Source organism: Tyto alba, unplaced genomic scaffold, assembly GCF_018691265.1.
Source record: "Tyto alba isolate M040663 unplaced genomic scaffold, T.alba_DEE_v4.0 Super-Scaffold_20, whole genome shotgun sequence".
Lineage (NCBI taxonomy): Eukaryota > Metazoa > Chordata > Aves > Strigiformes > Tytonidae > Tyto > Tyto alba.
The window spans coordinates 6,210,520-6,234,956 of NW_024881283.1; the positions used below are offsets into that span (position 1 = coordinate 6,210,520).

At 47.0% G+C, this 24,437-nt stretch overlaps 1 protein-coding gene and 4 non-coding genes across 7 annotated transcripts; all 5 read left to right on the forward strand.

The window, feature by feature from the left end:
• The first annotated feature begins 408 nt into the window (after positions 1-408).
• Positions 409-23,567, forward strand: LOC104355517 (tRNA selenocysteine 1 associated protein 1). Of its 3 annotated transcripts, XM_042793767.1 has the most exons (16): positions 409-572; positions 3,435-3,511; positions 3,624-3,721; positions 4,519-4,618; positions 7,388-7,440; positions 8,128-8,259; positions 11,388-11,507; positions 12,944-13,106; positions 13,681-13,714; positions 15,478-17,304; positions 18,022-18,235; positions 20,299-20,471; positions 21,671-21,734; positions 22,280-22,323; positions 22,701-22,814; positions 23,238-23,567. In XM_042793767.1, the coding sequence occupies exons 3-10, from the start codon at positions 3,636-3,638 to the stop codon at positions 15,612-15,614; spliced, it is 825 nt and encodes a 274-aa protein (XP_042649701.1). In that variant the 5' UTR covers positions 409-572; positions 3,435-3,511; positions 3,624-3,635; the 3' UTR covers positions 15,615-17,304; positions 18,022-18,235; positions 20,299-20,471; positions 21,671-21,734; positions 22,280-22,323; positions 22,701-22,814; positions 23,238-23,567. The 3 variants fall into 3 exon arrangements, with proteins under 3 accessions (XP_042649701.1, XP_042649700.1, XP_042649702.1); XM_042793766.1 differs by lacking the exon at positions 3,435-3,511; XM_042793768.1 differs by lacking the exons at positions 3,435-3,511; positions 18,022-18,235; positions 20,299-20,471; ... (2 more) ...; positions 22,701-22,814; positions 23,238-23,567 and adding an exon at positions 15,031-15,197 and having other exon boundaries at positions 15,478-15,580.
• Positions 21,312-21,456, forward strand: LOC116963984. Its single transcript, XR_004408490.1, has one exon. It is a non-coding gene; the product is annotated as a small nucleolar RNA SNORA16B/SNORA16A family (small nucleolar RNA).
• Positions 22,022-22,152, forward strand: LOC116963985. Its single transcript, XR_004408491.2, has one exon. It is a non-coding gene; the product is annotated as a small nucleolar RNA SNORA44 (small nucleolar RNA).
• Positions 22,362-22,479, forward strand: LOC116963986. The gene has a single exon (XR_004408492.1). It is a non-coding gene; the product is annotated as a small nucleolar RNA SNORA61 (small nucleolar RNA).
• LOC116963988 lies at positions 23,034-23,104 on the forward strand. The gene has a single exon (XR_004408494.1). It is a non-coding gene; the product is annotated as a small nucleolar RNA SNORD99 (small nucleolar RNA).
• Positions 23,568-24,437: the final 870 nt, after the last annotated feature.

Consider the following 24,437-nt stretch of genomic DNA (forward strand, 5'->3'; position numbering starts at 1 on the left):
GTTTCACCATCCCATTCCCCCGCCCTCCTGTCCCCCCACACCGCCTCACCCAGGCCTGACCTGCCTTCCTGGCTCCGCTTGCTCCATCCACCCCTCCATCCCTCCCTCCACACACACCCTCACCGCCCCCTCAGCTCCTCCCTGCCTCCAGCCCTAGACCCTTCATCTCATCCCCCTCCACCCAGGCGTTCCCCTCACCTCCGGCCTCCACCGGGCACCTCCCCGCGCCCCCAAACCCCAACTCTCCTCTCCCTCCTCAAACCCGCCTCCATTTTACGCACCCGCCCCCCCCCCCCCCCCACGCTCCCGCCCGCGCCACTGGCGCTCCTCCTGCCGGCAGGGGGCGCTGCCGCGGGCCGGGGCGCCCGTGGCGGCGGGGGCGCCGCTCTCTCCGCCCGCCGGGCGCCGCGGAGGAGGCGGCGGGGCAGCGCGGCGGCGGAGCGGGCCGCGGGCTCGGCGTGAGGCGGCGGCGGGGCCGGGGCCGGGGCCGGGAGGCGAGAGTCGCGGCCCCGCTGAACCCGCCCCGCGGCCCTGCGGGGAGCAGCATGGCCGCCAGCCTGTGGATGGGGGACGTGAGTGTCCGGCCGGGACCCGCGCGGGGCTTTGTGAGGCGGGCAGCGGGGCGGCCTGGCCGGCGGGAGGCGGGAGGGGCAGCGGCCGGCGCCGGGGCGACCGCGGGCTGGGGCGGCACTGGCTGGCAGACACCCTCACACCGGCTGGCACCCTCACACCGGCTGACACCCTCACACCGGCTGGCACCCTCACACCGGCTGACACCCTCACCCCGACCGGCACCCTCACCCCGACCGGCCGACTGACACCCTCACAGCTCCTGACTGACTGACACCCCCCCGCACTGACACAGCCTCACGGGCCCTCACATACTCTGACACACACACAAACTCCCGAGCTGACTGACACTCTCACGCACTCTCTCCTCGGCACGCTGGCAGGTTCACACACCAGTGCACGCTCGGAGATGCTGACCGAGCCTGGCAGGCACAGCTGTGAGCAGTGACACACTCACAGACACAGTTACACACATATACACACCCCACCTCAGAGTGACCCTCGTTGCCTGCCTCCAGCCAGGGTCACAGACACACTCGTGGCACTTACACCAGCGTCCCGTGCTCACACTGGTGGGCAGGCACACTTGTGGGCACTGACATGCTTTCACACTCCCATGGCCATGCTCTGTTAGGCACTCACACACTCACAAGCCTGTACGCTTGCATGCTTCTAGAGTTTATGTGCTGGCTTATGTGCTCACATGCTTGTAGGCACTTACCTGCTCGTGGTCATAAGCTCTGACTCACTTACACACTCACACGTTCACACTTCTGCTGCTAGGCTCACGCACTTGTGCTTTCTTGCGCCCACATGCTTGTATGCACCTATCTAAGAGTATCCCTCGCTACCTGCCCCACACACCTGTGGATGCACTCACATGCTTATAAGGATTTGCGCTCTCCTACATGCATGCACACTCATAAGGACTTACACACCCCAGTATTTCTCTCATTCCTGCCTGCATGTGCACCTGGTAGCACACTCACAGATGCTTCTTCACTCCAGGGTGTCTCGTTGCCTGCTTACATGCCTGCCGTGGGCACGCTCGCACAGTGATACACACCCCACAGTGCCCCTTTTTGTCCGCCCTTCACACACACTGCGTGCACCCTCATGCTCGTGCAGCTGTGTCCCTCACCGCTTGCCACTGTACTCACACGCTTTCATACACGCTCGCGTATTCCTACTCACACCCAGCGTGTTGTAGTGCTTTGCCACCCCCACACATGCCTGTATGTATGTGCTCACATTGTATCGTACTGTCTGCGCTGTCTGCCACTTTTACAGTCACATACACAATCCCACCACTGCATCGTAGTGTCCTTGCTGCCTGCTACACGCTTGTACACAGCCGCATTTACATATACATACACAGTTACACCAGCATATCACAATTTCTACATTGCCTGTTACTTGCATGCACATCTTTCTCCAGCCCCTTTCTTACAGACTCACACCAGCATATTGCATAGTCCTGCTTGCGCACACACGTGCACCCTGTAGTCTTCCTCAGACTCTCACACGTGTGTGTGTGCATACACGCAACCCAGCACTTCCCTGACGATCCCACTGGATGCTTCTCTCTTACACACGCACACCCACAGAGTTTGCCATTGCATTGCACACGTACACTGGCACATCAGGGGCTCTTCCACTGCCTGACACTCATGCAGACACCACAGCGTCTGCTGTCTCTTTCTTTTACCCACACAAAGGGTTATCTACCACATCTCTACCATAAGCCCATCTTCTTTTTCAGTCACCTCACTCACAAGCAGGCCATGGCTCTTTGAAACACACACATACATATGTCTAAGCAACAGTCACCTGTTGCCATGATGAGCCTGCCTTTCCTGCACACACAGCCCACAGAATCACCCTCTGCATGTGTTTTCAGCATGGCATGCCTGTACAGAGTAGTGCTGCCTCCTGCTTCTGGCACATGTAACCGAGTCATTTTGGCTTTACACTCACACCTCCGCAGGGCACCTGCCACCTTTTGCACGTGCAAGTGCAGTATGGTCACCCACTGTCAGGTGCTGCACAGGTCTGCACATTCTGTCACGCACACAAGTGACGGAGCCGCCCGGTACCTGACAGACACCCGAACACGCTCGAGGGCTGTCAGTTACCACAAGGCCATCTGTCTTACTTGCACAGGTATACATACTTATATATATACAACTATATGTTTCCCCCACAGCCCAGCCTTGTGTTAGCTGTCATGTGCAGTGCTCTCCATCAGTATGCGTATTGGACAAAACCTTAATTTCAGTTAGTTCCCTCCTCCGCTTTCTATTACACAGAGAGACATCCTTTACCCTCAGTCCCTTCATCATATATTTGCTCCAAATTGCAGTGTCGTTTCATACTTTTCAGTACAGACACCTGCCCTCCGGTGTGTTCGCTCACACGGTACCACTGCCCTGCACTTCACACACACTGTGACATGCACAGTGCCACCCTCTCGCCTACAACATAAACACGGCCAGTGCACCCACGTGCCGGACAAAGCGCAGACCTGCTGCGGGACGCGGTTAGAGGTCACCCCTCCCAGCGCTGCCCGGCGTAACTCCCCGGGTATTTGAGGTAGACACGGCTCTGGAAACCCTTGCCCCAGCTCTGTGCTACCTGACACATGCCGCCCATTTGTCGTGGCACCCCGGGCTGTGCCGCGCCTGTGCACCGACAGCGCTGGCCCAGCCTCCGTTTGCATACAGAGGAGCCTGCCATCTCCTTATCCCCTGCTCTGTGTAGTGAACGCTCAGTTTGTTGCTGTATGTTTCTGAGTGGCTTTTGTCCTTCTGTGAAAGCTCCCTGTTCTCTGAAATTCATGCTGTCTCTTGGGTTCCACTTTGCAGACTGTTGAGCCTGGTTCATGCATGCCTGCTGGTTTTGAGTGGCATCGACCCTCTTAAATGAGTCTTCTTTTTGAAGTGTAAGGGTAAAATACTTCTCAATAATGTTTTAACTGCTTAGGGTGACATTGACACATATATTCTCCTTTTTGTAGATGCCCTGGTCTAACTTTTTTTTCTTTGCTTTTCTAGCTGGAGCCATATATGGATGAAAACTTTGTTTCAAGAGCCTTTGCCACCATGGGAGAGCTTGTACTGAGTGTAAAAATCATTCGAAACAGGTTGACAGGGTAACTGTTTATGCTTGTTCTCAGTTTGTTCTACCAGTGCATTTGGATTGAACCATTTGCCCTCTGCATGGCATCGCTGTGGTCCTGTCCATATTAGAGGGATTTTTCCCTTTGAGCTTTTCACCGTTGCTGCCAACAGTATGGGTATATTGATGATAGCAATGGTGAGGACAGTTGCTGGCTCTTCGACCTCCACATCAACAAAGCAAGGTTTGACCCTCATCCTGCAGTGCTTTAGCACTCATTCAGAGTGGCATATATATGCCATACAGTCCTTCTGGGAATTACTCCTCCTGGGCTGAAGGCTTCAGTGACTAGTCTGTGTTAATCGCTTCACTAGTGCAGCTGCGTGGCGCTGGCGGAGGCGGGAAGTCTGACTTAGAGCAATACGAGAACCTTTTGAGTTCATTTGGAATAAAGTGAGTGACTGTATGCAGAATAAAGTAGTTTCACATTCTTGTAAATGTTGTCATTTCAGTTTTAAATTGTCTAGACTTGGGTGGGAAAACTTAGAGTCAGTGAAAGTAGGAAGAAAACTAATGGTGAGCAAAACTATTTTCTGTGTGCTTTTGTTGACATGACTTACTGGTAAGTAGGGGCTATCACTTTACTTGAGATCCAAGATTACTTTGCTAACTTCTTTTTGGTAGCTAATGTTTATACTTTGAAAAAGAAAATGTTCTAACTATTGCAACTATGGAAAATTTCCTACCACTTATCTAAAAATGTAATATTCCTCCTCAAATGTGTTTTAAATCTGAAATCTTTCTCTCTCCTCTCCTGTGTCGTATGTTCAGAATTCCAGCAGGCTATTGCTTTGTAGAATTTGCAGATCTAGCTACTGCAGAGAAATGTTTACACAAAATCAATGGGAAACCGCTTCCTGGTGCTACACCGGTAAGTAAATGAAATCAGACAGTTGAAAACCAAAATGAGAAGGATAGGTAGTGTGGAATCTGTATTTTGAATGATTACAGACAAATTCAACAGTTAGCAAACTGAGATTCTTCTTTACTTTAGAGTTAAAGTAATGAACATAAAACTATTAATGTTCTTGCTCGGAAAATTGTTCAGAAAACCCACTGATTTCTGTGTGAATGTCTGGATAAAATCCAGATATAGAAATGCTGTGGTGAGCCTTTCTGCTATTACCAAAGTTGGACTAATGACAAACCAGAGAAGAGCAAGGAAAGAGCAGATTGAGTATACCTACCGCAGTCCTTCTGCCTCTCCCTGCTTGTAGTTCCATATTAATTTGTTACAGTGTGTATGTTGTTATATGTGTACAAGAGGAACTTGCAAGTTCACCCTGAGTTTTGAGTAGCTTTGATTTGCAAGAGAAGCATGACTTTTAAGCCTTGCATTATTCTTGGCACCTAGCAAACAAAAGTTATTCAAACCTGTTTACAGTGCAGAAAGAGCTAGACCATTCTATAACTGAAATACGTAACATGTCTCGGATACATAAAAGCTAGGTAGTTAGGAATAAGAGGAGGAATAGTCGTCATAGAGGCTAATTTTAGGATGTTGACTCGGATGTGTAGTAGATTAAAATGGGATGGCTGACACAGCTGTCCGTTGTACCCACAGAAGTTGGCTGCGGTAGCTAGGATGACTGGTTCATAAGGCAGCTCTAGAATCACCTCAAGTATGGTGTGGTAGAGTAAGGTAAATTGATTCCTATTTTGGTGTAGTTAATACCCTGAGTAGGAAACTAAGAAGTTCAGGCTGAACTATTTGGTCAACCTGCCTGAGAGGATGGCGTCCCCCATTAAAAGGGATAGATGAGAGGCCTGGAGGGATCTGTTTCACCTGTCCTGTTTAATATGCAAATCAGAGTCCATGATTAAGGCATGCTAATCTTCCCAGATGCCTTCTGTAGTCACTAGAGAGAGAAAGAGAGCAGCTCTTGCCAGGAGTATTATAATAATTGAAATCTGGTTTCAGGAATACGGCTTTCTCCACAGTTTAGTCCAAAGTGCGGTGTTGTGTAGAGAGATGTTTTACATAACACATGGAGAGAATTACAGATGTCAGACAGAGGTCCAGTGTGGGCAGCCTAAATCAGTGCGCTCAGCAGGCAACTGTCCAGCTCATCTCTTGCATTTAGACACGTTTTCTCTTGTTTACAGAAAACTGAGCATGGCTCACTCTTTTATTTATTTTTAAATACTGAAGCAGCCACAGGAATGACAGAGTGCCATGGTGCTGTTGCTGTCTCTGTTTTAGAGAATTAGTGTCCGTAGTTCCCATTTGAGTGGAAGTACTCTCAGGTATCTCATTGATTTTAAACCAAAAATACTGCAGTGAAGAGTGAGATCCAAAAAAAGATGAAAGTGCTTCAAAGCAGAATCTGAATTTTGTGTTAGCTTGTAAATGGTCCACAGAAAGAGTTGTGTACCACTGCGCAGCAGTGAATGCAAGCATGCAAAGAACATGATTATAGCCTAGAGTTAAGTCTTTGCTCTATTTCCCAATAATTATTTACGCTATCTTTGAGGGAAGAAAATACATCATACAAGGTACAGGAGCACTCTAGGCTCTCCACTCTACTAAACAAATGTCACAATCTCTAGGTTATGGATTCACCGTAGGCTTGCTGTCTTTGGCCAAATTCCCTTGAATTCTCGCTGTGCCACTGTGTAGTGCAGAGGGATATCTGCTTTGGAAGCCTGTTGGGTGATAGAAAAATGGTTTTGAGGTCCCTCAAGCTGACGAGGGGATCCAGCTTAGGTTTTACACTGTCTGGGTGAGTTTGGACATGAGTGTTCTTGTAAAGGAGTGCAACCCTGTGCTGCTTCCTCTGTCAGACATGTTTCAAAGAAAATAGCAATTCCCATTGCACCCTGCGGTGAGCCTGCTTGGGTCACTGTGTGCTAAGCATTGTATAAGAATGCCCATGGGATTGAGACCCTCGACATTTTGAGGCAGAAGATCAGCTGCTCCTCACGTCTTGGTCTAGACTTAAATGTGAGTTGGGCACAGGTTGCTGAACCCTGGTTGGATGGGGGTGGGAAGCTCCAGATGTGCCAGTGGGCACAAATCTAGGCTCCTAGGAAACTTGTTTAAAAAATAAAATAAGGTGCAAAGTTTAATGATGCCTCCAGTGTCCAATGACAGGTAATTCTTTCAAAAAAATCTTAATTTTGGATGTTAATAGTGAGCACGTCATTCAGAGCAAAGTATTTAGCCATACTTCCAGACTCGGGGATGGATTCCATTTTCCAGTGTGACGGATTCTGGTCTGCCAGTATTCATGTAAACCACAAATGTCCAATGGTCTGTGATGTCATTTAATTTTAAGACCTTAAAATTAGAAGTCATTTAATATTTGTTGCTAGTACCTCTGTTTTCCAGTCTTCCTTAAAGGCACAAAAACTAAGGTGCTATGTAAGGTTCACCGGTTTCTCGCTAGCTTTATAAATTGTTGAAATAAGGAAAGGCCAAACCTATCAGTGCGGGTTCTTCGCTGATTGTCATTATTATAGCTGTACTGACATCAAATAAAAATGTTGTCCTTGGTACCTTAACTGGCTGGCCTGATGGCATAGAACATCTGTCAGCATTAAGAAAGTTGTGTAAAATCAGCTTATTGTAATTTTTCCTAATTGTTTGGATCCACATGAGAACATTTGAATGTATGGATTCATTTTTGCCTTGTTTCAGGCGAAGCGATTTAAATTGAATTATGCAACATATGGAAAACAGCCTGATAACAGGTAAATGCTCAGTATTTAAATATTAGTTTTGCCTGCTTAATGTCTCTTTATCAATTGCCTTGCTAAGAGTATTCAAAATATGTAAACCCACAAGTTCATCATCTGCCTGTAGCAGAGGGAGGATAAACTAGACTGCCTCTCAGTTTTATGCTTTGCCTTTTGTGTGGCACACCAGATTTGTCAGGAGTGTCTTTTAAGGTATATAAACTTTGTAGCATCAAAGTATCTAATTTATATTATATTATAATTATATATTATAGCTATATATGTTCTATGTTTTATATTGTATATTATATATAATATTTATTAGATAATTATATATTATATACAACTTAAATCAATATATTGGAAATAGCAAATCTATAAATGAGACATTAATGTTTTCTTGCCATGTTAGAAATCCAGAGGCATCCTGTGAGACATAAGAAATTAAATTATCTTTAAATAAAAAACAGTATTGAGTAAATTGGTTGTGCTGCTTGAATTAACTTGAAAAAAGCGGTGTCAATAAAAATTTTAGTCACCCAAGCAACTTCGCTGGCAACACTTTAAAGTATCCATTAAACGGTCTTTTATTATCACTTTTCTCTGAAGTCAAACGTTTAGGCTAAATTTAAGTTGTCACTCAGCATGCCTCTTTTTTTTTGGTATGATTGTACTTAAGAAGTTTTCTTTTTATTTCTTTAGTCCAGAATATTCACTTTTTGTGGGAGACCTGACTCCTGATGTGGATGATGGCATGTTATATGAATTTTTTGTTAAAGTTTATCCATCATGTAGAGGTGGAAAAGTTGTTTTGGACCAGGCAGGAGTATCCAAGTAAGTCATCTTTCATTCATTCTTTTCTTTCACTTCACATGCAGCAACAGGAAAGATGAAATGCAGCAGGGGAAAATGAGTAGTTCTGTCATCTCAGATTTTAATAATCTTAAAATACAATGTTCTTGGACATTCAGTCTGCAGTATGCTTGGGTTTTGATAGTCACCACAGCATATTGTCACTCCTCTGTCAGTATGATGCCCTTTGTGTGCTGGCAGTATGTTACTGTACTTCTGAAAATGCTGAAAAATGTCTGAGTAATCTTGAAACACTGTCTTCCTGGACTCTCAGATGGATTTGTGCCTTTACAGTCTATAGGCTATTGACTGTACATTCCTGTGACAGCTTTACAAGTTTTTGTTTCAAGTAGGGTAGGGCAAAGCTATGATTCACTGTCAGGTACTTAGTAGCCACCTTGTTCATCTTTGCTGGAAATGTCTTGCCAAAAACAGATTTCTTAATGTTATTTAAACATTTTCTAAATAGCAGAAAACGAAACTGTATTTTCCTAGAAGAGGGACCAGTTGGTGAGCATCCTTGTTTTCAAAATAGAACATGACTTCAGTGAAACAATATTCTGATGTAATACCTATGAGAATGTTGTGATAAGACTTAGAATGTGGCTGTAGGTCTCCCCTCTTTCTCACATAAGGTTTCTCAGTCTTAGACATGTTGGTTTGAAGGAACCTCTGGAAGTCTCTGGTCCAACTTCCCACTCTGAGCAGGACTGCTGCCAACACTAGATCATCAGGTCAGCTATGAACTGCATAGCCTGGAAAACCTCCCAGGATGGAGATAGTGCAACCTGCCTGGGCAGCCTGTTCCAGGGCTCCCTAGTAATGAAGTTCCTCTTCATGTGCAACCTGAACCTCTTGCAGAGCTGCTCAGTCACTCTCTGGCTGTTAAGTACTCACGCTGTTACTGCCACCTCACCTGAGACTGACACTGCCAGCGTGAGCTCCGGGTCCCTCCTCCTCTGCAGTGGTGTAAACCCAGCAGCTCTTGTTTTGCTGCACCTGCTTCAGTCTCTGCCTACAAAATAGGTGTTGGGTGATGCAGGTTGGGCCATTAGTTGGGCTTTGGGAACTGTTCATAAGTGCAGACCTCAAGGAAACGGAGATTGGGAAGTGGGGAAGGAGCAGGGACTTGAAGTCCTGTTGCTGGGAAGAGCACAGCTCTGTCTCCTAGCAGTGCTGGGGTGTTGCTGCCAGGGGCTGTGTTGTGACTTGTGCAGTTACTCAAAGCTGAGGCAACTGCAAGCATTAGTGTGATGTGACAGAGGAACTTGGGACTTGGGGATGTGGCTGGTGAAGCCCTGGCCCTTCCAGCCAGGGCTGGTAGATCAGGAAGGCGTCCTCCCAGCGTCTCCTGTCCAGGCAAGAGAGGAGCTTGGAGCCTGATGCCAGAGTGCTGTGCTTGCTTCTTTCCTTTCTGCTGAGGGTGCAGGCTGAGGGGCTTCTCCTAACTGCAGGGACAGGACAGAATGTCTGCCAGGGAGGTCCTGGCCACACAGAAACAATGTCTAGGTGTGTTTTCTTCTGTACTAAAATCTGGCTTAGCCATCAGTGTGAAAAAGCTAAATGTCTGGACAATCTGGACAGTCTCCCTTGCTGCACCCAACATCTGTTCCTGTATGCTACATCCAACTCTTTATCTGCCCATCTCCATTTTGGAGCTGCAGATATTCCCAGTTTCACTTACATACTGGTCCCATCTGAAAGGCTGCAGCAGTCTTTGTGGCAGCTTAGAAACTTAAACTCTTCTGTGTGCAAACACCTAAAACTGGCTTAAACTGACTTAAAACTTGACTTGCATTGATTTAATTTGCCACAGTCGTTTTACAGAAGAAAAGTTGAACAGAATGTGTACCCATGGAGAGTTTTGCTCTTGCTTAATTGTCCAGTTTGTATATAGATAAGCCTGAGCTTTGATTTGGTCTTCTGTATGTGAGGAGTACACATACATACATGCATATATGTATAAAAATATATATTTGGACTTGTGTGTATAGCTTGCTATGCGAGATACTGCATTTTATGGTGCACGAACTGCTCAGTGATAGCTTCCAGTGTGAACCTACTATGAGTACTAGGTGATGCCACTTTCAAAATAGCATGTTAGTCGGTGTTTAAGAGTTCCCACATAAGAGATAATACATTGTAAATTTACACCCTTGCTTACAGCTCGTTCTTTTCCCCAGGTAGACAAGCCCTTTCCCTCCCAAACTCCTTCCTTCACCTAGATGGATTCCTCTTTACCTCCCACACCTAAGTCTTTGATCTTTCTGCTGCGTGAGGCAGCCCATCCCATGTTGGGATCCTGGCACTGCCCTCTTGGATGCTGTTGCATTGCATCTGACTCACTACAGCATCAGAATCCCACGCAAAGGACCTTTGGGGCTGGAGGGGAATTAATATTTTCTGTCTGGCTGACGTACAGTACTGCTAGCACCGCAGTAAAGGATTGCTACAGAGGCGAGGGGTTGCTGGCTGTGTGCTATCCCTGTTCAAGTTGTGCTGTCAGAGCAAGTTTTAGCAACTTGACATTAAGAGATTGTTTTCAGGTCCACTGTTGAGAATGCTGATGGGGCCATGCCATTGTTAGGAACAACAGAAAGCCTATTGGAATATTTTCCTGTTGAAAAAAGGACGTGACTGGAAAGTGTATCTCAGTCGATCCTATAGAAAAGCAATGTTTTCCTTCACGTAGGGGCAGTTTTAGATACAAACAGTGCCTGTGCCTTGTCAATCTTGTGCTGACTTGTAACTCTTTAGGTTATCTGTATCCTCCCAGTATAGATTTGAGGCTTTGCTACTGTCTGTTCCTGCATTTCCACATGTCCTGTGCCAACTCCCTTCCCCAGAATCCACTGGCACAACATTTACTTTACTTTTGTGAAGCCCTTGAAAGTACTGCCAAAGCTTGGACGTACAGTTTCAAGCATTTTGCAAAAGCATTTGGAAAGCAGAATCATTTAATCTCTGCTAAAAGCAGAGAGAGCCTTAATGAAAGTGTCTCATTTGCTCTGTTTTTCAAAACCAATTTTGACTTCACTGTAAATATTTTTTAAAAAGTGGCATGGCTTTTTGTTTGTTTGTTTTATATCAGTTATTCTGTATCTCTGCAGAGGTTACGGGTTCGTGAAATTCACGGATGAACTGGAACAGAAAAGAGCACTGACAGAGTGTCAAGGAGCTGTGGGGTTGGGCTCTAAACCTGTACGCTTGAGTGTGGCTATACCAAAAGCGTGAGTATAAGAGCAGCCAGATGTTTATATAAGAGCACTGTGATGTGAAATCAATCACATTGTATTGTTAAATGTGTCTTAGTGGTTTGGGTACATTTCCTGGATGTTTCCATCACAAAGTGAAGGAATACCCAAGAATACAGTAAAGTAGCTAGTGTATCAGAATGCACAGGAATTCAAAACAATTATAACATTAGATCAAGACTAAGCATTTTACACTGTTTTTAATTGTATACATTATTAAATACACACACATGTACACACACTGTATTTAAATATGATTCTTTTTAAAGTATATGTTCCTTTGCATTAAATTGAAATAGTCTAAATCTGCTTATTGATTTCTGGATAGCAAAGCTCAATTACCTTGCTAATTCTTTTATATTGTCTACTAAATATAAGTCTTTTGGGGCAGGGATTAACTTTTTTTTCTGTGTTTGTTCAGAACCTGATACAATGAGATCCTGGTCTGACTTGGGGCTCGTAGCACTAGGGTAATACGAATAATAGTAATTGCTCCCTATTTGAATAATATTTAGATTTTCAGTGACCTCAGAAGTCTTGGGGGGATAAGGAAGAGAAAAGCAGAAAAAGGGGGTGTATCGTGGTGAGAAGATTGATGTTTCCTTCTTCCTACTTCTCACTAATTTCATCATTAGACATAGCTTTGTGTGACGTATTTTCATTTTCAAACAATATTTGTCATCTCATTATTTCAAATCTTGATAATCAGATGGGATTCCCAGCTCCTTGGGAATGTGAATTTTAGTCAGCTCACAGGCTATTTAAGTTTATTTTTTTAATCACTTGCAGTCCTTTTTACTTCATGAGCTTTTCCAACTCTGTGCATTGAAGATCCAGTTCAGTGAGAATGGGGACAACCAGTCATTGCTCAGGCTTCTGTACGATAGTGGCAGAAGGGAGAGGTTTTTGTCCATTCTTACTAAACAAAACCCCAGTTCTTTTGCAAGGCTCTAAGTCTTTAACTCTTCATGCAAAGCAAGACTCAGTACCTTCTCTCAGGAAGCTGCAGAGTATTTAACTTCATCCTATTTATCAGAAGGAAAAAGGGACCCAAGAATCTGGATCGTGGTTTAGGACTATTCTAAACTGAGGCTCATAGTCCTGAACTCTTCCCAAAGCTAGGAAGTGATACTAAATTAACTTATAAAGAATGAAAGCAATGTTTATTAATGAAGATGAATATGAATACAGAAAAGGGTGTTAAATTTAAACCACATCTTTCTTTCTGCAAATATATGCAAATGATAAATACTGCTGCAGTAAATAGTGAATATATTTTGAAGACTGAAATTTGCATGTTAGACTAAGCCTTCTCTCTGTACCATATTGTATCTTAAGCTATTTCACTGCTTTTTTTTTTTTCATAACTGTTCTGCATTATTTGCAACTTATTCCTACTTTATTTTTTTAAGTAATCGCGTGAAACCAATGGAGTACAATCAGATGTACAACTATAATTATAACCAATATTACCAACAATATCACAACTACTATGCCCAGTGGGGCTATGACCAGAACACAGGCAGTTACAGCTACAGCTATCCCCAGTATGGATACACACAGAGCACAATGCAGGTAGGACAGTGCGACGTACTTGCTCTTCAGTGATCTGTCAGCACAGAAACACAACATAGCTTACAAAATGGTGATGGGCACATTTTATCTTCAAGCTCTGGGGTCTTAATCTAGCTACTTGATGAGGAAGCAAAACTGTTCAGCAGCCCCTGGTGTGTACTTTTGCCTTATGTGGGGGATATTGCTGGGGCTGGAGGGATTAAAAGGTCTGGAGGACACAAAGGGTCTCTTAATACAGTTGTCACGGTAGACGGGTTCTCTTGATATGGGCAGTTGGAGGGGAAGTGCTAAAACTGCCTTCTGGGCCCTTCACAAGCCTTGTTTTAGAGGATAGAGCAGATCAGGACAGCTACCCAGCTTCACCATAGGAATTTCAAGTAAGAATCTCTGTAAGTTTAGTGTGGGATCTACCCCATGGAGTCTGTTGAGAGTGGAACACGGGGCTTTTGACTGAAGAATTCTGTTGTAATCAGTCAGGTATAAAAATCAGTATATGACAGTGGTGATCAACAGGTGATGTTTGGGAAAGAAAAGATAAATATCTGCTGTCCTAAGAGTTTGGTTTTCCTTGCAGACATATGAAGAAGTTGGTGAGGATGCATTGGAAGGTACGTTTCTCGAATTCTATATTGAAATTGTCTGTTTGTTCTGCACTGATTAGAGATAGTCTTTCTCAAATTAGCACTTAATTTCAATGTATAATATGCCTTTATCTTTGAGTAAATCTGAGGTCTGGAAAAATTTGTGGGTCACTATCACCTAGCGCAATTGCATCCTTATTTTACAGTTGCTGTTCCTAGTGTGAACCTTGTCAGGACTGAAACTGATTGACTTCGCTAGCACTGAGATTTTAATCTTCTATAGTACTCCAACTTTTATCCTATTTTTAGTGTTTTTTCTGGTATGCCACAAAAACAGTGCAGATATTCTGGTTTTCTGTAAAATCTTGGAATTTAGAGCCCAGGATACTTCACTGTGCTTTTAGTTTAAAAAAGAAATAATATCAGTTAGCACACTGATAAAATATTTGCTGTAGCCATCATTGCTTGAAATGTGCCACTAAACTATGTTGGGATTTTAGAAATACACGGAAGCAGTTTTCATTTATTGATGCAGGAAAAACTAATTTCATACTGGCAGTTCCAAATTTCTGTCTTGAGTGGAATATGCACGATGTAGTGTATCATACTCTTCTCTTTAAAAGGATTTTAAAATCACATGTTAACAGTAGAAAGCAGCTGGATCCTTTACAGGATCCATAGGTATCAGTAATGATGTCAATGAGAAAGCCCATAATGGCTTTTAAAAGCATTACAGGAGAGCTTTCCTTTCTCTGAAACTAACACACTAGTGCTATAGTTAGAATATCTCTGGGGTGTCTTTTTCTCATTGATTAAATTAATATGTTGAAATTTGTAGGAAACTGAAATAAAGTATTGCCAGTGTGTCATTTCTTTTTCTTAATTCTGCTCTCCTGCGATGTGTTACATGAGCTAGCTAAACCCAAATGTATTCACACGCATTTTATTCCTGATGGGTTTTGTAATTTTTTCCCATTCAGTCAGCGAGTTGCTTTGCACTCTGATAGTCACTTCCTAACCTGTGTGATCGTGCTCCTCTGATAACCTGGGCTTTAGATTGTGGGTGCTGTTAGGTGAGCTCTACATCCTACAAGTGGTTTGGGGAATACGATGAGTCGATCATTGTGAAATGTTAAGTGTGCATTGGTAGCAGCAGAATTGCACTCGCTGGCTTGCTGTCCAGCTCCAAAATGTTTTACAGACGTTTCTTCCAACTGTAAAATAGGGGACATGTTCATAACGTAATTCACTGGGTGTCACTGGCACTTCTTTGGTTACTAACTGTGAAATGCTTTGAGATGTTCGAGGCTTTGGCAGACGAGCTCTGGTGACTCTTGTTGCAGCAGCGTAGGACGCTACCGTCCCCAGCCATCCACTCTGACCCTGTAGTGGAGGGAGCAGAACGGAACGGGTGCCTGCGCCTCCGCTCCTCCACTTTGCAGTCCGGTGCCTTAGTGCCAACCCACCTTCTTTGGCAGTTTAAGTGGCTACACTGGGCTGCGAGGTGCAGGTATGCGTTCTCTCTGTTGACTCTGCTATGGGGGCAATCGCCACTGGAAAGAGGGACATATTTGGATGTAATTTCTCACCGCACTGCAGAAAGATTTACTAGATCTAGTCAGGTTTGTGATTGGGCAAGTGCTGAGAATGTTTTGTGACTCCCCCTATGTTTGATTTAATGCAACTAACATGTTTATGGGCATGCGGGTTTTTCCTCACACATTTGGTTTGTGGGGTTTTTCCTCACAGGTTTGGCATGTGACCTATTTGTCTGTCTTTTCCTCCTTTAGATCCGACACCTCAATTAGACGTCCACGAAGCAAATAAACAGTTTATGGAACAGAGTGAAGAGCTCTACGATGCCTTGATGGACTGTCATTGGCAGCCTTTGGACACTGTCTCGTCAGAGATTCCAGCCGTGTTATAGCCTCGTTGCTGAGGCACTGTGTCTGTGTGACAAGCCCGCCAGTGCGCTCCGGACTGTTATGCTGCACCTGGATCCTGCAGTAGTGAGGGGTGGCCCTGTCACCACCCAGGTCTGTTACTCGAAGTACAGGAGGACTGTGGCCTTTCCTGTACAGAATGAGTATCGTAGGAGCATCATGGTAACTTTTATTCATGGTGAAAGTTAGAACTGCAACAGTTTTATTCCTTTTGTCTTGAAATGAACTCTTAATACTTATTGGGAATTGTAATTTATAAACTTTCAACGAGATGGCACAGGGGAAAGACTCTACTCCAACGTACAATAAAAAAGTTGGTCTTTTAAGTAAAATTACCCTTTGCATTTTGGTTCCTGCCCATCTTTCTGTTTTGCTGCCCATTTAACTGTCTTCAGTCATTTGATCCAACTCTCATGAATGTGTTATTTTTAAAAAATCATTGTTGGATACCGCTAAAATGTCTCAAAAGCTTTCTAGTGACTGGGTAAGGTTGCTGTAACTTGAGCATGGGAAAGAACCATGTAGATGAAAGCTTATGTTAAGCTGTGATCTTGAGCTAGCAAGTTTGTAGCTTGGTCTTCTTAAGCAATCTACCCTGAAGAGCATTTTGGAGAGTAAAGACAGAAAGGAGCGTTATAAAACTACTACAGACCGATGCCTTCTACTTGGTGATCTTTCACACGTTTGGCCTGCTTCTCCACCTGTGTATGAGGAAATAATGCCCCATCAGTCAAGCAGTTTAAAACACTTTTACCGGCCACCTTCTTTCAATGTTATTTTGTGCACCATGCCTTTTTTCTTTGTGGACACACCGTGATGGTCTCATTGAGATGTTAAGATTTCATAGCGTCTTCCACTGTCCTGTCAGAGTGAATATGGTGAAGCTGAAGATCTTGCAGCAAAAACGGGTCAGAGCAAGCCAATCGATATATTGTGCAACAAATTGTTGCTAACCTGGAAAGCAGTTTTCTACTGGATGTTGTATAAGCTGGATGGACAAGCAATATATTTAAGCTAATATTATGTTGCATTAGAGGTGGAAGTGAAAATAATAGCACTTATGTACATGTTATAAGCCCTTTTCAGGCTTTCGTGCCTTAAACTCTTTGAGAAATAGGAACAGATAAACTACCTGTAATAAATGTCTATCCAAGAAATAGTTTGGTAACTGAAATTGCTACTGCAAAGCATTTAGTTGCCTCCCTGCCCATGTTGATACCCAGATTTGCCACAAAATTTAAATACTTTCATAAAGCCTACTTCTGCTACACCTTTGTTTGTGTCCATAATTATGATATATTTGTCAGTCTGCGGTCTTTTTATCAACTGCAATGGTTAACGCACTGTGAATATGAGGGGAATGGTGACATATCCTGGAGTTAGTGTATTTTGGAACGACTGAAACTGGAGGACTACTGGACCCTTGCTTTCTCATCTGCTGTGATTTTTTTCCTCCTGCTGTGCATTTGACTGTGCCGTGGGCTGCTAACAGTGTCCTAACCTTCAGTTACTCTGAATTTAAGGAAATGAATGTCCCCTGCCTGTGCTGGTAGTGTTTCAGAGGCAGCAGAGAAGTGGAAGTGAGCAGAGTGCTTTTTTCCTTCTGATGTAGCTGGTCAGCTCAGATGATGCCTCTCTTGAAAAGTGCCTGTTGAACAGAATGGCGTTTCAGAGGTGATGTAAAGAAGGGGGTTTTATGTTCTGATGTTAACTGCTTTCTAGATCGTTCTGTTACTGTCTGCAACCGTGCTACCCTGTATGCCCTTCATGCTCCTCTTTTGGACCTTTCTCTCCTTGTCCCCCCAAATCCTAGCTGTTATTATGCAGGTCTCCCTAATGTGCTGTGGGAGGTGACCTGAAGCCACACTTTATCGATACAAATTTATGCTGCTATTCTAAGGCTGGCCAGCATTGCTGTCCTGTGTAATATTTCCTAGTGCATGGATAAGCCATGTCCTGCTAAGTCTGTCTGTAAGGGACAGTGGAGCAGGTTATCGCAGAGCAGCACCCCATTTTAGTCTCTGCTTTTCTTTCTGTGGCCATTAGAGGTTGGTAACGTTTAGTCCGATCCATCACAATCCCCTGGTTTCTAGGAGAGCTGTGTATGCACACAACCCGTGGGCCCTTACGCGGAGAACAATTTGGGAGTGCAGAGCCCAGCAAAGATTACCTGCTGCAGCCCGTTTTTTACTGGGGCCGCAGAGCTTAAAATAGCTCACGCATTTCCTTTTAGGAGGGACGTTGACATGAGGCTTTGGGCCACCTTCCCCTGATGTGTGAGCCAGCCTTTTGGGGTTGTTTGCAAGAATCTTGGCCAATGTTCTGTTGACCTGTTAATCTCTTTGCACTTTTTGTTGTGTATCACTTATTCATCTTAATGTTCATTTTCAGCTCCTGGCCATTATTGCAGCATCTGAAGCACAGAGGAAACTTTTATGTGGAGCTACAAAACAGCCGGTCACCTGGATTTTGTAGGGTTTGTGTTTTGGAATCCAAGTTAAACAGAGTGTGGGATTTTGTTTCTCATGGATGGCTACAGGAAAAGCCCCGATTAATTACCATTTAGTGTAACACAAGATGAAAGACAAGGACTCCATGTAGTAAGGTAAATTCTGCTTTTATCTTTATGTGCTAAAGGCAAGAAATCCAAGGCAGATAATATCACACTTTACTGGGATTATGTAATTCTTGAAAATTGCATCAAAATCTGCAACTGAGATGATGAAGTATTCTACCTTTCAGCATGCAATGTTTACTAGTAATTACAAGAACAACTCAAACATTCCTACTGTGTTACTTGAAAATATGATGATCCAATTTAGATTACTCTAAATTGCAGGGACTCTCGGATTACCATTTGAGTTACATAGACTGAAAAATGTCGAGCCAACTGCAGAGCTGGAAAGACGTGGGCGTTACTTCTGTTGGGCATGAAGTGGTGATTTCCAAAGCGTAAGCTGCAAGGCTGCGGGGTGGCCTGTTGCCATTAACATGTGTTTAATTACAAGCTTGACAGTCAGCATTGGGGCTGGCCTGTGAGAAATTCTGACCGGCTCTCACTTGGATGTGGAGTCTGAAACCATTTCTGTAGCGAATGGGGGTCGTACCAGCGCAGCCCCGTGTATGGGTTGCGGGGTCTGGTGGGGACCAGCGATGATGTTTTCCATGTGTCTGTGACTAGAGAAAATTCCTGTTACTTGAACGGGTTTCAGGAGACGGGTTCATATCCCACACACCAAGAAGTACCGAACGCCCTTAGGTATTACTCTGAATCCCTTTTGAGGAACAGAGATGTTTGACTCCAGTCTTTCGTACTCAGTTTCTCATTACCAGCTTGCTAATCCCCAGCTTCTGCTGAACAAGATCTGAGAGGAATTTTTACCTTCCAGCCTTGCTATCTCCCAGTGTATCTTGTAAAGCATACTGGATACGCCAGTTTCTGGATTTAACTTGGGATTTGCTTAGACATGAAATTAATTCAGTGGTAGGACAGGGTATGAATTTTAAATGCAGTAGCGACTGATAGAGCTAGTTCAGAAAATGTCACTCTGATAAAGCTTGCTTTACCTTTTTGCTTGGTTAGAGGGTCTCTTCAGAAAATATCTCCTTTGTTTTTTTTTTTTTTTTCAAGTTACTATGCTTTTCTTCCTTAGCAGGTATTCCCAGTGAAAATGGTTCTACCAACTGCAGTCAGTTTTGTAAGAAGGGTTTTGGGGGTGCTGCTTGGTACACAGTTTTTCTCAGACGATATGCTGGTTTTGCTGTAAAATTTCCAGGGTCAAAGCAATGGTAGATAAGGCAGTTACGGCAATACAGCTTGTGAGCTGTGTGTGGCCAGGGCTTGTCTCGTCCCCTCAGCACACAGGATCCCCGAGGAGCTGCAGGCACAGCAGCCCACCTGGATCACTAAGTCCTACTTGCTTTTCCTTACTGTTAGTTTTTCGGAGTGCTTCCCCGCGGGTTGTCTGCTCCCACCTGTCTGGTGGTGGGAATTGCAGCCTCTTCCAGCTACTGAAGAGGCTGATGTGAGGCTCCCAGCCATACCAGGAGGTTTCATCAGGGTTTTGCTGACCGCAGACATGCAGTGGGATTTTCTCTGCTCCTCTTTGGATCTCCACCCATCTTTTTGTGATGGGCTGAGGTCTACTGAGCATCTGTTGGTTTTCAGTATTGCTCTTTGGGGATTCTCCCCAGTTGGCGTTGTTTACTAAGGTTTGAATTTTTGCCAAGAGTTTTTTCTCGCTACAGTGAGCTCCCAGTTTCTGTCCCGCCCTAGGATTTGTCAGGGAGATTTCTAGGTTACCTTTGCATGGGTCTTAGTGCCAAGGAGAACCCGGGCTGCCCGAGGAATGCCTCGTGACTTGGCAAAGCAACCACAAGATAGATGGAGGAGGTGGAGGACGGGACCAGCTGCTTGTAACCTGTCCCCACCAGCTTTGACAAGGGCTGGGTTTAGAAGAGCTTGGCCGCGCAAGGTTTGGGGCTCATTGCCAGACTTCTGCACCAACGGGTGCCTGGCTGATTTTGTTGGTAATCTGGCATTTGTTGTGGGGTTACCAGCTTGAAAGGGCAATTCCTGATCACTGGGAATGTTTTCATCTGTGAATTTTGCGCAGAACAGATGAAAAACTAACTCGTTCTCCCTCATCTTTTTTGTGCTTTCTCCAGGGCTCAAGGGGAGGAATCAGTCTTGGACTTTTCAGCCTGATTTCTGAAGGCGGCTGTGGCTCCAGCATCAGTACCTGCAGGAATTTCAGCAGTCCATACCAACCAGTTGGCAGGTGCTCTCACCTTAAATCCTTTCCACTGATTATGGATCATGAGCCAGGAACTTGACAGAGGTATTGTTTTGGCAGATAGGCTTTTGTTTCCAAGAAGTTTCCTTCCATTCCCTGAGGGTGGGGTGTTTCCCTCCCCTGCGCCCCAGTTCCCCCCCCCCACCTTCCAAAAGGGAGGAAGGAATAGGAAAAAATGTGTCTGCTGCGTTCACCTTTTCAAAGTGCAACCCCTGATACGGGGAGGAAGAGGGAGGAATTGTCTTTGTGCCGTGGAGAGTGGAGATTCATTGAGGTGCTGCGGGGGGAGCGCAGCTCAACCCCCCCAGTGCAAGTTTGGGGGGGTGTTGGGGCGGGGGGAGGGTTGTGTTGCAAATCACGGTTTTGCTGCTTGCGGGTGGGATTTCCCCTGCCTTCCCTGCTGCTGTCGGGAGAGAGGGGCAAGCTGATCCTTTGGGGAGTGGGGGGACATGGCGGATGGGGGAGCTGTAGGCGGGAAGAACTACAACTCCCAGGGGGCTTTGCGGGAGGGCGCTGCCGCAACAGCCAATCAGCGCCTGCGCTGCTGCCCTCTAAAAGGCCACCGCGGGGCTGCGGCCCCCTCTCTCCGTGATGGCGGCTCCGGTGGGCCCGGGGAGCCGGACAATCCGCCGCCATCTGCTCTTCCCCCGCCGCTTTCCCGCCGCTCGGCCCCGCCACACCGGCGCCCTGCGGGCTCCGCGCCCGGGCGGGGGCGCTTCGGGCCGCTCCGATGGGCCGGGGAGGGCAGCGCGGCCGCGGCACGGCCTTGCTCCCACCCTGCCTCCCGGGCCGGGCCCGGCGTGAGGCCTCCACGGGTGGGTGAGTGACGGCGCTTCGCGGCGGGACGGATGAAAAACGCCCCCTGGGAGAGGCGGCAGCCGGGCGGAGGGGCCCTATCGAAGCTGCGTCTGTCTCGGTGCTGTGGCAGACGCAGTCAAAAAGGAGCCGAGAGCGAAGGGATTTTCCTCGACGGTCGCCGCGCAGTTTGAGCCTCCGTAACTGTCCGGCAACATTTCGGGAAAATACACGGGCCGGGGGGGGGGGGGGGGTGTCTGGGCATCGCAGGGCCTTGGCTGCGGGTGGGGGTGCTGTGAAGGGGAGCTAGAAGAGAGCAGCTACCCCAGATCCCTGCTGCCGGGGTCCGGATTGGTGCAAGAAGAGGTGGGAGGCATCCCGGCTTTGCTGTTTTAAGACTTTCTCTGTCATTGACCTGAAGCTCAAGATTATTTATTCTTCCCCGGCAGTGTCCTGGCTTGGAGGGTGAGGCCAGCAGGTGGGCTGGCTGGTGACGGCCTCTGCTCGGAGCGGGTGAGATGGGCGATCCGGGCTCGGGGCTCTCCCCTTCCGCTGGGAATTTGGTCGCCTTCCCGGCCCCCCGGTGCTGTGGATCCTGCTCGGGGTTACGCCCTGCAGACAAGGATTTAATTTCTTGCTTTGTCAAGATCACGTATGGGTGGTTTAAGGGGGGACATTCTCCAGCATCGCTGGGCTGGACGCGTGGCAGAACTGAGAAGGAAATCTGATCCAAAACCACTAGATCACTCTGCTTTTGCCCCATCTGACACTGAAGCTGCCAGATCAGCTCGGTGGTGACTCTGCATGTTTATCCAAGAGCTGTAGCTCCGTGCAATAGCTGCAGGTCTCCAACAACATGCAAGAGCAACGGGAAGGTCTTTGACTGCTGGGCCTCTTTTGCCTGTTGCTGTCACTCACCCCTCCTATATGTATTTTCAGGAATTAGGAGTTTCTCCTCGCACAGCGCTCGTGGTTTCTGGGTGGGGTGTGTCAGTGATGTGTACTCGTGAGTCTGCAGCCTGCTGCTGATGTTGGGGGTGGGTTGTGATGTCTTCCAGGGTTGCCTCGTGTTTCGGAGCTCGCTCGGCCGGACAGACCCCAGGTGAGGCTGTAACGCCATCCACAGGGCTCCCCAGCCTGTCCCTCCAGATCCCTTTCCCATCAGATCTGAATACCGATCTTGTGGTCGAAAAAGGAGGAAAAATAAAATTCAAACTGGTCTCAGCTTCTTTGCCGGTGCAGTCCTGCTCTGAGAGGGGCCAGTTGGAAGACAGGCTGTGTTGGCTGTGCTCCTTCGGGAGGGCTGGGGTGGGAGTGAAACCCCCTGGTCAAGAGAACGGACGGATGTTGGGCGTAGAGGGCAGGGGTGCTGTGAAAATTCGCAGGCTGGGGCTTGCTTGGGATGGGTTTGGTGCATGATTCCTAGTGTACAGTGACCCATCGACTAAAAATACTTCCCTGTGGTTCTGTTTTATTCAGGAATTGCTCAGTTAGTGGAAAAGGCTGAGAGCTTCTGAGCCCTTGTCCGTGGTGAAGGGATTCAGTTTGCTTCCCTTAAAGCCCGAATCGTGGGGAAGCTGTGACGTGGAGCACGTGAGTGTCCTTCGTGGGGAATTGCCGGGTGTTTGGTGTTTTGAGTGGGTTCCAGTCCTGAGGGACAAAGGGCAGTTCAAGCTGACTGTGCCTGTGCTGGAAGTGGCCAGTCCTTAATCTGGGCTTTGCAGGTGGAAATCATTGACTTCATTAGTAAGGTTTTTAATTGGGCAGAGTGGGGGTGAGACCAGTCACACCACACCAGCCCTCTGAGCGCAGCCTGGTCCGTGATGACGCCTTTCTTTGGAGACTTCTGGATGAATCCTGCGGATATGGGGCTGAGGCCAGGCATGGGCTAGCCAAAACCACTGCCCAGGGCAGGGAGGGAACGGTGGGGAATTCCTTAACCCGGGTGAAATCTGAAGCAAGGCCGAGTCCAACTGCTCTTCATTCAGGCTGGATTATTTTTTATCTCCTCTTAAGGTCTAAGAGTGTGGAGCTGAGCCGAGCCAGTCCCTGAGGGTCTCGGTGATGCGGTGCAAGACTTCAGTCTCTTCCAGCCCTCTCCCCCAGGAGCAGGACCTCTGTGGAGCCAGATCCTGGCTCCCTCCCGAGCCGTGAGCTCCCCCAGGTGGGAGCAGACGCTCCTCAGGGAGAGGGAACTTCTTTGGCTCCAGGTGCTGCCCAAGCTCCCATTTTAAACACTCTGCGTGGAAGAACTGTCCCTTCTGTGGAGTTTTCTCAGGAGAAGAGCTTGGGGAAGGGGTCTGGATGTAAAACGTTTTGAGGGTGAATAAATGCAATCGCTTGAAACCTGTGCTGCATGTGCTCCTGTTTGGGGTGCGTGGCTCTGGGGCGATGCCTCGCTGCCCTTAACCCGCGGCAGGCGCCGAGCGGGGTCCTGAGGGACCCTCAGGCTGAACTTGAGATCTGAGCAGCTTCTTCCACCTGATCCTGCAAGGTGAGCTTCTGCTGGTTCTCCAGGCAGCTGGTCTGTGACCTGGGTGTGCTCTTGGATTTCCTGTTTCTCTCCTGGAAATCGGTGTCTTGACGCTTTTTCTGTGCAAGTTGGCGCTCCTAACACGGGAGTTACCACCTGAAGGAGCTGATGCAGAGCTACTGCCTTGACCTGGCGCTGGACTAACCCTCCAGCCATGGAGCTGGTGCAGCACCCACGGCCGGGGCTTCCCCCTCTGCAGCGCTGGGTCCCTGGGTGCACCAGAAAGCCGGGTGGGAAGTGACAAGGGGTGCACGGAAAAGCTCCTGCCCAGGAAAAGGCAGCGCCTTGCAACATTGCCACCATCTCGTGCTGCAGCCTGGGGTGATGAGTCACCCGTTTTCTCACAAGGGAGAACAAACTGGGGGTGAAAACAGCCCCAGAGCTGCCACAGGGTGAGCCGGGGTTGTCATCCCCAGGGTCTGCCCAGCAGTCGGAGGGGGAGGACGGGGCGGAGTTGGTGCCTCTCGCCCCTTTCCCCGTGGGGATTCAAGACCCTCTTTTCCCCCAGAGCTCGTCCCTTCCAGGTCTCCCAGGATTTTGGCTTCCTTGAGGGGGCACCAGTCCCTCTGTGGCAGCGTGTTCGTACACCCACAGCCTGGCTGTCCCCACCTCTGTCACCAAAGCTGGGACAGAGCTGGCACGTGACAGTAACAGCGTCCTGGGGATGATGACAGAGCCGGCGG

Excerpts from the sequence above, each read along its gene's own strand:
- LOC104355517 (XM_042793766.1), top strand. The coding sequence starts at position 546 with ATGGCCGCCAGCCTGTGGATGGGGGAC. Across the intron at positions 7,441-8,127 it reads GGAAAACAGCCTGATAACAG|TCCAGAATATTCACTTTTTG; the intron begins GTAAATGCTCAG and ends TTATTTCTTTAG. Across the intron at positions 11,508-12,943 it reads AGTGTGGCTATACCAAAAGC|TAATCGCGTGAAACCAATGG; the intron begins GTGAGTATAAGA and ends TATTTTTTTAAG.